We start from the raw sequence: 16,051 nt of genomic DNA, 5'->3' as shown, positions 1-16,051 counted from the left end.
CCCCACTTGCCTGGATGAGTGCAGCTGCAACAACACTCAAGAAGCTTGACATCATCCAGGACAAGGCAGCCTGCTTGATTGTCACCCTATCTACAAACATTCACTCCCCCACCACCGATGCACAGTAGCAGCAGTGTGTACCATCTACAAGATGCACCACAGGAATTCACCAAGCTCCTTAGGCAGCACCTTCCAAACCCATGGCCACTACCATCCAGAGTGGCAAGGACAGCAGATGCATGGGAACATCACCACCTGGAAGTTTCCCTTCAAATTACACACCATCCTGACTTAGAAATATATCGTCGTTCCTTCAATGTCGCTGGGTCAAAATCCTGGAACTCCCTCCCTTACAGCACTGTGGGTGTACCTACACCACATGGACTGCAGCGGTTCAAGAAGGCAGCTCACCATCATGTTCTCAAGGAAAATTAGGAATGGGCAATAAATGCTGGCCTACCCACCGATGCCCACATGCCATGAATGAATAAGAAAAGAGCAGGGTAGTAGGACTAAGTGCGTATCTCTATGAAAGAGCTGGCACAGGCAGGATGGGCTGAATGCCCTCCTTCTATTCTGTATCTCTCTATGATGTCAACTTTTTTTAAAAAAAATGTTGATTTTGAAAAATTATCTAGATCACATACTATTTTGTTTAACAATACCTTAAGTATGTGGAGTTAATTTGAAAAGCAGCAGGATGATACCACTCACTAGTCAGCAGGCTTAGTAAAGGCCATTTTGAAGACCAAATGGCTGTAAAAGGGGAGACTCAAACTCTCTTTTGCAAGACAGGAGGAATTCTCCTATAAAGAAAACCCCTCTCCTGGCTCAGGCTCCTCCTTACCTTCCCATCTTGTAAAACTGGCAAAATCCTCTCCCTACCACTTAGCCTTTAATGGTGAGCAGCCTCTGGTTTACTGTTTCAGGCGAGTAGCTGGTTGGTAGAATGTAAATCAGGCCTGGGAGTTAAAATTGCTCAGGATTCAAATTGGCATTGTCAGCGTTCAATGCCTCACCCCAGCCCATGCCAATATGACACCTGCTCCCAGTTAAAATTTCTCCCCTTGCCTCCTTTCCTGCTTTTTGAAAATAAGTAAATCTACGCATTGTTTGAGATTGAAGTAATGGTGGTTGTTCATGTGGACATTGCTAGGTAATGCAGAGAAAGTATGTGTGTTTATCATTAATCTGTACACTTACATATATTTGGCTTAATTTATGGTTGAACTCCATACCTTTGTTATTGTAGACATCAAGGTAATTTGGTGCTGAAAAGATTGTAATAAGTGATGGGAAGCCTGTAGTTTGGCTCTTCCTGTACATGCGATAGCTGAAAGGTAAATTCAAGATTAATTCACAATTACGCAATATTATTTGTACATGATCACTTATGCTTTCCCACACCTGCTAGTCATGCAGTAATAAATTTATATGAAGCAAATCAAAATGTACCAACAAAAGTAATGTTTTCAATTTCAAATTGTAACCACAATGTAGTCATTTATAAACATACAACTTCTTGATAAAAAAGCATATTTTACCCTTTAATTAAATCATATTAAAATATAGTTTCATTAATCTGGATACTATATTCTGTTTTAAGACAAAGTATGTAGAGTACAATTACTTCAGAGTTTTATTTATTATTTTAGACTTTCAACCTTATTTGTTATTGTTTTAACCAAAACAATATGTAGTTCTGTTGCACAAAGTAGTAACAAATTTAGTTTCTCCTTCTTGAGATGCTGTAAATTACTGTGACATTTGGATTTTACTCAAATGAAATCAAAGTACAAACTTGAAAGGAGGATAAATTGACAGCGTATGCTTGCAAGTTTTAACATCATGATGTTCACTTTTAAGCACATAGCTTTTTTGTGTATACTGTAGTTTAATGCAAGAGCTTTTCATGCTGAAAATAAGCAAAAGCTACTGGGCTACATTTGGTGCAGACAGTATAGTTTTATAAACTCATTTTATCTTATTGTAAGATAAAATACATATGCCTCAATATTTCTGATTCGGAGAAATTATAAATACCAGCTATAGCCACATTGCAGACACCAGCTTTATTGAAATTCTGGCAAATTATGACCAGACTCAGCAATTTTGTTCGTGGGGGCATGAACAGATCTTCTGCATCCCTCACGCCAAAGTAATATGTTGGGGTGAGATATGTTGGGCTACCTGTGAATGCTGCTGCAGGCTTCTTCAGTATTTTCACTGGGAGAAATGGGCATTGCCCAGAATTGAAGATCAGAAAAATCAGGGAAAATTTTTAAAACAGCATATTCTGAGTTTGGAAATATTTGTAAACTTACCCTGCATCTTGTGCTTCATGAGCTCGAATAACCGATAATAAATTATTGTTCTGCAGGAACTCACAAACAGCAGGATAACTGAAAAAGAGAACATGTAGAATGATATCACTGGAAGACACCTTAACCAATAGTAACAGGAATTGGAAAACTGAGATGGCAATAGAAAACAGTAAGGTGCAATTTAGTTAAGTCTTGTGCCCATGGAACAGATAAATGTCCATGAGCTAATTTACTTTGGCACTGAGTTTAGGTAAATCTAGACATCTGATTAGATATTGCAGCCAAGGTTTTTACAGCTTCCACAAGAATGGTCCATTCACTTAATTATGACAGATATGGATGTTTACAAATGAAAGCAGGAAATTACATGTATCCAGAATTTAAAGAGATAGGGATAATTAAATGGCAGGCTTATAATAGGGAGACATGCTTCTGAAAATCTTTCAAAGTGGTCAAACCATGAGCAAACTTTACCAACACTGAAGATTTAAAAAATGAAAGGACAAGAAAACCTAAGGTGCAACATGTTTCTGAACACAGTTGAAGGAGCAGCTCAGCAACCAACAACAACAATTTGCTTACTCACATATGAATCTAAAATAAAGGTGCTCTATTACCTGGCTAAGAGATAGAAATAGTGATATATAGCAACTATTTGCTGCAAATTGTCACTTCTGCAAAAACTCTTATCAAACCCTCTAACTTCTGACAACCGAACTTGAATTAAACATTTTTTTGTATTTTTGCCAATAAACAAGTTGATGAAATAAACATGAGGATGGGTTGTTACAGTGGGTTCTCACACTGCCCTTTTACTTCAGCCTGTCACAGAATTACTCATAACTAACCTAACACAACGTTGGTTGAGAAATCTCAAGCTATATGCTGAGAATGTTTGCTTGGAAATAATATCCCTCATATTATAATCACCAAATAATCACCAAATTATGTTGAAAATATTGGAAATACTTCGAGCAACTGAAATATACCTGAGTACAATAAAAAGTATACATAGGCAGGAACGTAACATTCCTCAAAGTCCTTTTAGAATGACGGGAGACTATTTTATCAGGTGTTTATAAAGGTAAAATTACCTGATTTTTTTCTTGCACTATAAATAGCAGCTTTCCTGGACACAGACAAATGATCAAATTGCATTTGCCTTTAAAACGTCTCTCTCCATTAATTTGTGACAGGTGTGTTAGCAGTTATCATGGTAAGCTAATTTAGGGTGGAATTTTATGCCGGCGGGATTTTATGGTCCCGTTCAAGTCAATGGACTTTTGAACGGCTCGCCGCATTTTACAGCACCATCCCACCGCGACGGGGCTGTAAAATTCCGCTCTTAGTTACAAAAATTCTCAAAGTTTAAGAAATAGAGAGTAAAAGTTTTTAAAAAAGCAAAGCTGCCAAATGAAGCATGAATGAAGAACAATTGAGAAACTTTCACAAAAGGCTAACCCTTGACGCATGGCCAGCATGTCTCAAACAGAGCCATAATCGGCACACTGTGGAGAGAGACAGAAATAACTTGCTGCACAGAGTTAGCTTTGACTGTGTGACTACTGATGGAAAGGAGTAATAAGCTTTTCTGTTAGTATAGACATAAAAGAAAAACATACAAGGTAGCACTTATTATGATAGCACAGAAACCAGAAAGACTACCTATAGTGTAATTCTCAAAAACTAACCAAGGAACATTGCATTAAATTAAACTGAGCCAAATGTGTACTATTAAAATGCTGAAATGAGTTATATTGTCGATTATGTTACAACTTAATTATGTTGCACTAAACAATGTTGACTTACGATTACCATGTTGTTAATCAGAAGCTCTTTGTATCTGCAGAAAACTAAATAAACAGAATGGGAAATTCAACTTTAGTGAGAGAGCCAAAATGGACAGCGGGGAATCGGCCGTCCGCTATACACTCTGCCTGATTTTCCTTTGTATTAAAGTCAATTTATTTCCTGATAGTTGGGGTAGGTCAAGAGTTACATGCTTTTCAAGCAATGCTGAACGTTATTCAAGTTATTAGAAAATTATTTTTAATTCAGTTTGGATTGTTGTAATGTAGCATGAGTGAGCTAAATGTGGCATCATGTGTTAAACTCAAATGTACATTAGCCATTCCTGTACTGAAATGCAACATTAGCTACGTGCTTATATATAACAGTCTCAATTTTCATTCATAAATAGGAAACAAATAAATCCAAAATATTTTAAAGTACAAAATTTATAAACCTTTAATGAAAAGTAAGTTTGAGTTATAATAGGATTCTTTGAGCTCACATGGCACCTGTCTTGCGATTTTAAAAGGCACATGTGTATAGTTATGTATTATAAACGCCTAATACATTTTTGTGTCATACATTGTGGTACATTTCTTCTGAGCAGACTTCAGACAAGAGAAAGATATCAGGTAGGAGACTGGAACAGGTTAGGGACATGAGCAGGAAAGGGCAGTAAAAGCTGAGAATGATGAGCATTACTCCTTTATGATTAGAGTCAGAGAAGGGGGTGGAATGTGGTGCTTCCCAAGGATGCCAGGATGACAGAATAGTTGCTTAGTCAATAACCTGGTACTGGCAAGATTCTGCCAACTTCACCATCCCTCAGAGCAAAAGCCAAGTAATTCCCCTTGTGTTACATGATTTTCTTCTCAAAGAGGGTGAGGTATTTAAGGATGGGAAACTTTCCCCAGTGTCCTGCCTCTCACCGGTATTGTGTACCCATAAGTCCTGCAAGAGGATAAAATATGTAAGAGTAAATGAAGGAAGCGATTTTTAGGCTGTGCATGTAAACGATTGCTTGAAGAAAGCTGGATAGACATCATGCAAGATGGCAAATTACAGCTTTTCTTAATTAGAGAGCATTGCAAAGTTCTGGCTCTGCAAGTTTGCTTTGGGGGTGAAGAGTGTGCCGATGGCCAGGAAGGGCAAGGAAGAAAAGGTAGAGGTGTCTTCTGTCTTACCTTGCCTGTCCTGCTGAGGATGTGGAACCTGTTGCAATAATGTTCTGTAGTTTTTGGGTGAAGGAATTGGCACACGGTACCAGTGCCACTTCCCTGCAGGTTGAATGAGTGACATTTCTTGCTGGTCTCCAAGAGGGCTTGGAAGTTTGAATAAGGCAACTACTGCATTCCTCTTCTCTGTCTTGGTGCCATATCTTCCTGCTGTAGGTGTTGCTGAGGTTGTCATACTTCTTGAAAAGTATGATAAAAATATTGATAAAACCTGCTGTGAAGTTATGTGAAAGTGAGATGAGAGAGTTAAGCATTACTCTTGTCTTGTTTAGCTGTCCCCCAGACTGCTCCTGAACAGCATTTTTAAAGGCTGCATGACTTCCTCCGCAGTTTATTCAACACACACTCCAATTATAATGCTAATAAGGAGACCCAGGAAACTTCAGTTTAATTCCCTTTACAGACCACTCTGGATGCAACACTTCTTTTTAAAAAGTTGCAACAGTGGTTTACTTTATTTTGTAGTAATTTCCCCTCCCATAATTTTTCTATCAGATTAATTTTTATTCGGCTTTCCTTTCTTTCATCAAATCTGTAGTGTTCTGTACATATTCTTGTGTACAAAAAAACAAACCAATAATTTTAAATTAGGTTACAAAACGCTTTCAGAAAGCTATATTATCATTTAAAGCTGCATATTTTCCCTTTCAAATGTATGTCATACTTTTCAAAAGTGTGAATACTTTTGTATACAGATTGATTTTAGAATATTTTAAAGCGGTCTTAATAGAAGGTAGTCCAAACTTAGTCAGTTTACCATAGTTTAAATCCTAGATATGTTTATTTTACAATCCTATGCTACACAAGAAGCCTCCTTTGTTATGTTTATGATTATCTCTAAACTCGATCAACAGGATTTAGGGTTTCACATCACTCCTTTTAAATATGTTTGGATCAATTCACCAATTCTGGGTGTTCATTTCCTTTTGGAGAGGCAGATGAGATGGAGCAGCATCAATGACTTACAGGAGTCAGGTTGCCAGAAAGTCAACTCTTGACTTTCTGCTGATTTTGATTATCTAGCACAATTAGTAAACTTCGTCATTCATCAATTTTAGAGGAGTGGAATGATTTACAAGACTTGCAATCTGTTTCTCTGCATTTTCTTTACATTAATTAATAGTAAATGATCCATTGCTTAATGGGTCAGGAGCATTGTTCCCCCACTTCCTTAAATTTTTAGTACTTGCAATTTTTGGACACTATCCTTGGTGCTTATTCCAATGCTGCAATTCCTTGCAAGTGTGATGCAAAGAGAAAATAAATCATATCCATTCATCTAGCACCTTTCACAATCTCGGGACATGCTAAATGTGTTATAGCCAATCAAGTACTTTTGAAGTGAAGTCAACGTCATAATGTAGGTAATGTACAACCAACCAAGCAAGATGGACACATAATTTCATGATGCCACAGAAATTATTTTAGGGATGTTAAACAGTGAGAGAGATATTCTTAGAAATTAAGGGCGGAATAGTTCCAGAACTGCACTAAGTGCAGTGGCAGGAGTGAAAAATGACGTTATACCCGCCGGCTGCAATGGCGGCTTTTCACACTGTAGCATCCACCTCCTTAATTATGCAGACACTTTAAAACATGCTGCCTCACTGGCAGACAGCCTCTGAATCACTTGCCACACCATTACTTCACTCCGGGTGCCATATCTAAAGTGCAGCTGCAAATATAGCTCGCAATGCTTCCGGCCATGGCTGCTCCAGTGAAGACATGGCCCCAAAGCCAAGAAGAATTCTGTGACCTATCACTGGAATGCCTTTTGGAGGTCTGCTGTGATGTCCTCCACCTCTGCTCTGGCTGCAGGAGTTCCAGCAATCTCACCACTCTGGCTTGGGAGGCAGTGGCAGAGGTGGTCAGCGCCAACAATACTCAGAAGAGGTTCGCCATCCAGTGCAGAAAGAGGATGAATGATCTCATCCCTGCCACCATAGTAAGGGAACCATCTTATCACTCTAAACTCACACAATTAGAGGGCCATCACATTCACTGGCATCTCACTCACTGCATTCTCAAGGGACATCACTACTCACTCTCTCACACACACCCTCACATCTCCATCTGGCCTCATCCCTTTTGGTGAGTGTGTCCTCAGCCTCACCATCTTGAGGCCACTTGTGCAGAACAACATGTGGCCTCACACACACCCTGGGATACCTCCCTTTCCCAGTACAGCCTTCCCCCTGCAGCCTCTTTCCTTGCCTGAGGCCACTTCTCCCCCTTCCCCAAGCAAGCCCTAGCCCTGCAGCTTTTGCAAAGCCAACCCCGCCTTATGACTGGCCTGGTAGGTAAAGGCTTGTCCGTGAGCCCCCGCTAAAAGTGATGTGGTGCTGCCTGCGAGTGCTGCCCAAAAGAAGGGAGGCAAACAAACCTTGAAGTCCTGAGTGAAATGCAGCTCGCCAGGTGCATGTCAGTTATGTACAGTTGTGAAACACTTTGGCATACAACCACACTGATGTATCCGGATGATCCAGCATGGGGGGATGATTCCAGTGAGCAGCGCTTATAATGAGATGCTAAAGTATTAAAAATAGGTTCCTGACGTGCAGCAGTGGGAAATGTGGCCCACCACTGATGGGTGAAGTGGACAATCACAAACCGGTTTCACGATAGCGTAAAACCAATTTTTGGCCTTCTTGCTATGTTGTCTGCTCACGCCACCAAACACGCCCGCTGCCAACAGGAGCAGAAAATTCCATCCTAAGTCTTGAAATTCCTCAGGGGTTCTGGTGGGAAGCTGGTCGAATCTCAAGAAAATGACTGATTGCCAGAAATCCCATGAGTTTTCAAAATGATTTTTAAGGGAAAGAATCTCTATGTACCACATTACAAAGCAGATGACAGCCAGGGGACAGATTCAGGGCTGGGGATTGAGGCCCATAACTGTGGAAGATGGTACACCGAGTGAGTGCTGACGACTGGTCTCTACAAGGAATTGTGGGGAATTCCAAAGAGAGGATTTAAAAAAAAAATTCCAGAGTAGCACTCTTACTCAGGAATCTGAGGGGAAAGTAGCTAGGGTTGGATGAAGCACGAGACACCTTCACTCAATGGGCAACAAACATCAATGCTTCCTTTGGTATGCACCAGACAAGTATCAGAGATGCAACCATAATGGTTCTTGCATTTGTCAGCACCAGGCTAATAAGGTACACCTCCCACTGATCCTACACATTGCAGTGGGTTGATGCTGGAGTGCTATGATGGGTGCATTTCAGACATAACTGCTGTGGTTTTAGGGTTGTAATGGTTAATAATTTCATGAATATGTAAGCATTATATAGCTATAAAAAATTTTTAAAATACACAATTCTGCTCTAAAAAACCTTGTGTCTGTTACATTTTTGTATCATTTTTCCCCATTATAAATCCTTATGTCCACACTTATATTAAAAACTACCTATGTAAAGTTCTTGTGCTGTTTTTGCACTGTCCCATCAGGAATAGTAATATAGATTCTCAGTTTTATGTCTCCTTAGTCCTGATCGTATACTGCAGAGAAACTTCAAGCAACTTTACTTCTCTGCTTCCCACTTTGCTGTCAGTTTTGCTATTTAACTATCAATAATTTTATAAAGTCAAAGTAATAAGTAAAAAAGGACAGAATTCACGACTTTAAATTGGGTACTGAATAACATTTGCCTGTCCTGATCCAATTATTTCATATCCTCTAATCCCACCATTTGAAGGCTAACACATGGTCTGGTGATGCCATGGGAGATCAATTATTTATTATTTATATAATTAATATGTAATGAACCAGAGCATGACATTTTTTCATCTAGAATTTTGAAACTATGAAACATTTTGAAAATTTTGAAACCTTGACTCTCATGTTCAATTTGCAGTGGTCCAATGTTAGATTGAAGGGGTAAGAAAGGACAAAAATTGTAATGATTTTCTGTATGTCAATGCCTTTACATTGTTCTGTAAATATAATACACTGAATTGACATCCAATGAAATAAGGTTAATAGTACACTATTTTTTAATATGTTGAATGCTTCTGAAATTAGCATGTGTCTGGGAACCATAGGCAATTTTTGCAAGAAATCACTGCATTTAGATCAGCAAGCCATTCCTTTCTTGCTGATTTCAGCCTACTTTTCTTCTCATTACATCACTCTCTCTTCAATTCATCCAGTAACACATTTAGTTGTCTTTTCAATGCTGTATGTTATCTGCTTCAATGGCCTTCTCCTGTTGAAATTGATTCTTTCTGTGGTGTTCAGTTGCTATATTAAGAAACGGTTGACGCAAAAGAGGGTAGATATTACTGAAGAGTTTTGTGTGGAATCATTACAAAGAAGCTTATAGAAGACCCAAGGCAAATTCTAAAATCAACATTCTGAGCTTTTTATCAGATATTTTATAACTTAACATAATACCAATATCAATACTACAGTGATCTAATTAATAGTGAATTCTGATCTTCAAAACTTTGTGGTGAGTTGTCACAATGCAGTTGATTTACAGGCCTATAGGTGCCACAATATCTCAAATGTTTAATTTAGATGTGTCAGCAAACAAATTAGCTGTTACTTTAATAGCGGCATAACTTCTCAGCTTCTTTATTCATAGGAAATGTATAATCAAGTTAAATACTGTTTTTGGCATTATTATCATGCACATTCAGATGCCTGCCAAGTCACACATGTTACTCTCATTGATAGCATCCGACAAGGCTGAAACATCATTTCAATGGTACAGGAAGTCAAAAAGATAAATGATTTCAGGCTCAATAAACTAATAGGCAAATTTTGTTGCAGCAGGGTATCTAATGGCGTTGGCCATTGTTCAATTTGCCCCTGCATCCTTCAGCTCAAATTATTTTTTTTCAATTAAGTTGCTGAAAGTTCAAGCAGATAGCAGTGCGATGAGGGAAACAGGGCAAACAACAGTGTATATTCCTAACCAATGAGGGACACTGAGAAATAAATAGTGGAAAGACTGTAGGGTGAATCAAAGGGGGTGAATTCAATGTCAATCAGGTACAAAAGGAGAGAAACATTGAATCAGAAAGAGAAAAAGAGGCAGAAAAGAACAGAAAGAAAACACTAACATCTTTAAAATCTCCTGGATCAATTCCAAACCTAAAGCACCGAGACTTAACAATTACAATAGCTATTTGTGGGGGCTGATTGTCATTCATTAACACTTATCAGACCAAATCTTCCATCAGATTGCCATTCCGCTCCTTTTTACTTACCTCACTCTGGAGCTGCACATTTCTTCCCAGGACTTCTGACCCTGAAATACTGAGAAATGTGCAGCATCGCTAGTCTGGGAGTCGCTTCAGTGCAGTTCAGGATCAGTGGGGGAAGTGAAGTCACACCTTTTTGTGGCACGAGTTGCAGTAAACTGGTAAGTTTAAAGGTCCTAGAGACTTTGACAGGAGAGAAGGTAAGTATGTAAGGTTAATGGGTAAGGGATTAAGGTAGTCAGCAGTAGGGAGGGAGAAATTGGGTGGTCATTGTGCATGGGTTGATAGTAATAGTGGGTGCAACTGGGGGGCTGGGAAGTTAGTCGGGGTTTGGTGAGAGGGACAAGTAGTTGGGGGTTGAGGTTTTTTGAGTTCTGGAGGAGTCGGGGGCATAAGTCAGGGGTTCAGGGGGTAGTCGGGTTGTGGGGGGGTCAGGGTGGGTGGTGTTAGTCAGGAGTCAGGGAATCGGGGGTGGTAGTTGGAGGGTGAGGGGGTAGTTGGGGGCTGGAGGGGATAGTCGGGTGGTTTGCGGGGTTGGGGGGGTGGGGGGTAGTCGGGTGTCCAGTAAGGGGTCTGGGGGGTCATGATTAAGATAATTAACCAGTGGTTACAACTGGTTTTAATCCTTCTGATTTTTCCTGAGTAACTATTCTGCTAAGCGTCAGAACCATCAGAAATCTCTGACTTTAAATCGGAGTTTCCGAGAGTTCCAAATGCAGAGTAATTGCCCAATGTAAGTTGAAACTTCCCGTGCAATCCTTGCATGGAGACTTCTGGGGGGAACCCTCGGCGTATATTCCAGGGTACCTCCAGGGTACGATCCTCTGGAGAGCGAAAGGTCTGGGCCATCATGTCAGTACATGGGTATTTATGGTTATAATAACTAGACTTAAATATTTGGAGCAGATTTAGTTTTTATCTACTGTGTAAATACAGCAACTTCATGACATTCAATGCATTCCAATGCTAAGGCAGAAATCTCTGGAGGTCCCCGGCATCACAGATGCCAGTCTCCAGTCAATTCGATTCACTCCACGTGATATCAAGAAACGGCTGAAGGCTTTGGATACTGCAAAGGCCATGGGCCCTGACAATATTCCGGCAATAGTACTGAAGACTTGTACTTCAGAACTTGCCGCACCCCTAAACAACCTGTTCCAGTACAGCTACAATACTGGCATCTATCCGGCTATGTGGAAAATTGCCCAGGTATGTCCTATACACAAAAAGCAGGAAAAATCCAACGGCTAATTAGTGCCCCATCAGTCTACTCTTGATTATTAGTAAAGTGAAGGAAGGGGTCATCAACAGTGCTATCAAGCAGCACTTGCTTAGCAATAGCCTGCTCACTGATGACCAATTTGGGTTCAGCCAGGGCCACTCAGCTCCTGGCCTCATTACAGCCCTGGTTCAAACATGGACAAAAGAGCTGAACTACCAAGATGAGGTGAGGGTGACTGCCCTTGACATCAAGGCAGCATTTGACTGAGTGTGGCATCAAGGAGCCCTAGCCAAACTAGAGTCAATGGGAATCAGGGGGAAAACTCTTCACTGGTTGGAGTCATACCTAGCACAAAGGAAGATGGTTGCGGTTATTGGAGGTCAGTCATCTCTGCTCCAGGACATCACTGCAGGAGTTCCTTAGGGTAGTGTCCTAGGCCCAACCATCTTCAGCTGCTTCATCAATGACGTTAAAGTGGGGATGTTCGCTGATGATTGCACAATGTTCAGCACCTTTCGTGACTCCTCAGATACTGAAGCAGTCCATGTCCAAACGAAGCAAGAACTGGACAATATCCAGGCTTGGGCTGACAAGTGGCAAGTAACATTCTCACCATTCAAGCATCAGGCAATGACCAACTCCAATAAGAGAGAATCCAACCATCATTGAATCCATCAATTTTGGCATTACCATCATTGAAACCCCACTATCAACATCCTGGGGGTTACCATTGACCAGAAACTGAACTGGACTAGCCATATAAATACTGTGACTACAAGAGCAGGTCAGAAGCTAGGAATCGTGTGAGGAGTAACTCACCTCCTGACTCTCCAAAGCCTGTCCACCATCTTACAAGGCACAAGTCAGGAGTGTGATGGAATACTCCCCACTGGCCTGGATGAGTGCAGCTCCCAAAACACTGGACAAAGCAGCCCGCTTGATTGGCAACACATCCACAAGCATTCACTCCCTCCACCACCGACATACAGTAGCAGCAGTGCGTACCATCTACAAGGAATTCACCAAGTCTCCTTAGACAGCACCTTCCAAACCCACGACCACAACAACCACCTAGAAGGACAAGGGCCACAGATAGGAACACCACCACCTTGGAGGGTTCCCTCCAAGTCACTCACCATCCTGACTTGGAAATATATCGCCGTCCCTTCACCGTCGCTTGGTCGAAATCCTGGAACTCCCTTCCTAACAGCACTGTGGGTGTCCCGACACCACATGGACTGCAGAGGTTCAAGAAAGCAGCTCACCAGCACCTCCATGGGCAGGATTTTTACCTTGTTGGGCGGTGCAGTGGGCAGGCCCGGGAACGGTCACGAAACTGCCACTGCCTGTGAACAGGCCCGGACCGCAATTCCATGCCGGCAGGCCAATTAACGGCTAGCCAGTGTGACTTGCACGCTTCAATGCTGAGTGCTACCGGGGTGGGGGCGGGAGGAGGGTGAGCGCGGAAGTTTGTGCATGTGCTTGGGTGCATGCACTGAAAGCTCCCTGAAGGCACAGAGCTGCATCAGGGAGTTGAAAATTTTTAAAAACGTAAATAAAGAATTTATAGATGTTAAAAACATGTCCCCTCTGAGCAGGGACGTGTTATAAAAGAGATTTAACCATTTTTATTTTATTTTTAACTCTTGTTAGAAACCTTATTCTGCCCGTCGATGAGGATTCATAAAAATTCCAAAGGCCACCTGGCCGATTTGCCTGCCCGCCAAATGTAAGGTTGGACAGTTAGTGAAAAATTGCATTGAATTATTAGTTTAATGGCCTTAGTAGGCCTGATAATTGTCGGCGGGCCTGCTGCTGATTCCCTCGTGTGCCCAGCCACTGAAATACCACGCGAGTGCTTGATGATTTCGGGACACTCGCCTGACCTCCTCGCACGTCATTTTATGCTCGAGCATGTCGGGCACATGCCCACAGACCGAGCGAGAAGTTCTGACCTCTGTCTTCTCCTCATCTGAAGTTGATGTGTCATTTACACATAAATAATGGTGAACAGCACTAGCCTCATTATTACTTTGACAGCAAAATCTGGCCCAATATTATCCATCCATTACTTCAAACTATTCAGCCACCTATACAATCAAGTTATGCTGTGTAAGCCACTGATAACCAATTGATACATTTTAACACAAGTTGAATTATATAGCACATTTAATGTACTAAACCATGCCCAGCGAAGCCATGTGATCACTCTGCCTTGAGAAGATTTGTTTGAAGATTTTTGGACAGTTTGGCCTCCAGAGTTATTGCTCTGGACACACCCCAGATACCAAGTGGCATTTTCAGGTTGAGTCAGCCACAAAATATGTCACCCATAGTCAGTAAGTAAGCAAGTCAGTATGTAAGTATGGAAGGGGGTACAATCTTCGAAAGTAAAGGGAGGTCTTTCAAAAATGAAACTAGGAAGCAATTTTTCACACATAGCTTACTGGAAATCTGAAGTTCTGTCTTCCAAAATAGTGTGGATGGTGCGTTCAATTGAAATTTTCAAGAGTGGGGTCAACAGATTGCTGTTGAGTAAGGATATTAAGGAATATGGAGTAAAAAGCTGGGTAAACAGGGTTCAGTTACAGATCATTGTATGGTAGAACAGCATCAAGAGACTGAATAGTTTTCTCTTTACAACCTTGTTCAGAAGCCATTGTGGCACAGTCAAAAATATTAAACATGGCTACAACAGACAAGCATAGCAATAACAGCTACAGTAATAACTAGAGCTACCCACTTGGCTGTTCATAACTGTTGAACATTCGTACAATAAAATTGCCAACAATTAGTTAAATCTTTATATCTGTTTTATATACATTGAATCTTATATACTATGCCAACATGTACAATGTAAATGCTTGCTGTCATGAGTCAATTTGCATCCAAGTGACAATTAAATGCTGTTACTTATACATCCTAAAATGCTGAGGAAAAAGTTGTAAGATTACAATTTAATGGCATCATAAAATTAACGAAATACAACAAATCCTGGCATTGAGTTACTCTCAGTTTAACATTTCATAACTTATACTGATGCTTTAAATTCTAAATGGCTGGGTCTTAAAAAAATACATATGCTTTGATTGCTGTTAGCCCAGTGAAGCATGTCCTATCTAAAACTCCAAACATGGACTGTGTTTGTATGGAAACTTCTGGAACAGTCCTTTATTTTTTTTAAATGGACACTCACAAAGTGACTAAGATGGCTGCCAAGGGTCAGGTGATCTTTGCATTTTCATCACAGTCTATCTGCTGCAGCTTCTGGAAAGTTCCTAATTGAATCACCCTGGGTGGGGGCCACCCCCTGGAATGGACATACAAAGACAAATGCTATCTGCAGAATTTACAATTGCTATTGTTTGGGAATGTACTTAAAACACAAGTCCAGACTCCACAGGCAGAATTTTACCCTTATTGGGTGGGCACACCCCGACCCGAATGGGAGTAAAACAGTGTGCGATGCTGTCGGGCGACTGTCCTGATATCATCACGCACTCTTGTGTTATTTTGCTGGGCAGGCATGCGCAAGAGGTGGCACCACATCCACCGACAATTAAGAGGCCTATTAAGGTCCTTAATCAATTAATTAAATGGAATTTTTCGCTGCCCCAACTGTTCGGTTGGCGGACAGGGGAACAGACCAAGAGAACTTTGCATTTTTGCAAAACCTCATCCACGAGCGGATTGTTTCCCTTTTTTTCCCATTCTTTATTTCTCATGTTAAAAATCTTCAGCTCCCTGAAGCAGCTCTGCGCCTTCAGGGAGCTTTTACTGAGTGCACTCGCACGCATGCCACACTTGTCCTCCTTCCCCCCCCCCCCCCCCCCCCCCCCCCCATCCAGGCAGTGCTGACTGTTTCAGCACACGATTCACAATGGCTGGCCATTAATTGGCCAGCCAGTGTGAAATTGCAGTCAGGGCCCAATCATGGGCGGGACCATCGAATGGCTGCTCCCGGGGCCACCCGCCACACCTGCCCGATGAGTGGAAATTCCTCCCCCTTATCTCTGAGTTGGAATTCTAACAATACGGGCTGGGCTGAAATCATTCATCCTGAGTAAATATGAAGAACTCATCCATTATCTTCATGGTATGGAAATGGCTTTCAGCTTTAAGCCATTCCAGGTGGACAATACCACCATTGGTCATGTGACCAAAACTGACTGGAAATAATAAGTTTTTATCTGAAGACCCAGAGAGACCTGGGCAGTCTGCAGAAGGCACTGCAAGCCACAGCAGCCGCAGAAAAGGCAGTGTCG

At 41.2% G+C, this 16,051-nt stretch overlaps 1 protein-coding gene across 3 annotated transcripts in view; it reads right to left on the bottom strand.

Annotated features, from left to right (window-relative positions):
* The window catches only part of ppp3ca (protein phosphatase 3, catalytic subunit, alpha isozyme), a 501,801-nt gene that overhangs the window by 60,793 nt on the left and 424,957 nt on the right, over nt 1–16,051 (bottom strand). For all 3 annotated transcript variants that reach the window (XM_041194273.1, XM_041194271.1, XM_041194272.1), the window contains exons 7-8: nt 2,325–2,402; nt 1,239–1,333 (exon numbers count right to left, since the gene is read on the bottom strand). In XM_041194273.1, the coding sequence (XP_041050207.1) occupies nt 1,239–1,333; nt 2,325–2,402 (173 nt within the window). The remainder of the gene's footprint in view (nt 1–1,238; nt 1,334–2,324; nt 2,403–16,051) is intronic.

The sequence above is a fragment of the Carcharodon carcharias genome, chromosome 8, assembly GCF_017639515.1.
Source record: "Carcharodon carcharias isolate sCarCar2 chromosome 8, sCarCar2.pri, whole genome shotgun sequence".
NCBI classification, from domain to species: Eukaryota; Metazoa; Chordata; class Chondrichthyes; order Lamniformes; family Lamnidae; genus Carcharodon; species Carcharodon carcharias.
This window is presented reverse-complemented; position numbering and strand designations above follow the sequence as displayed.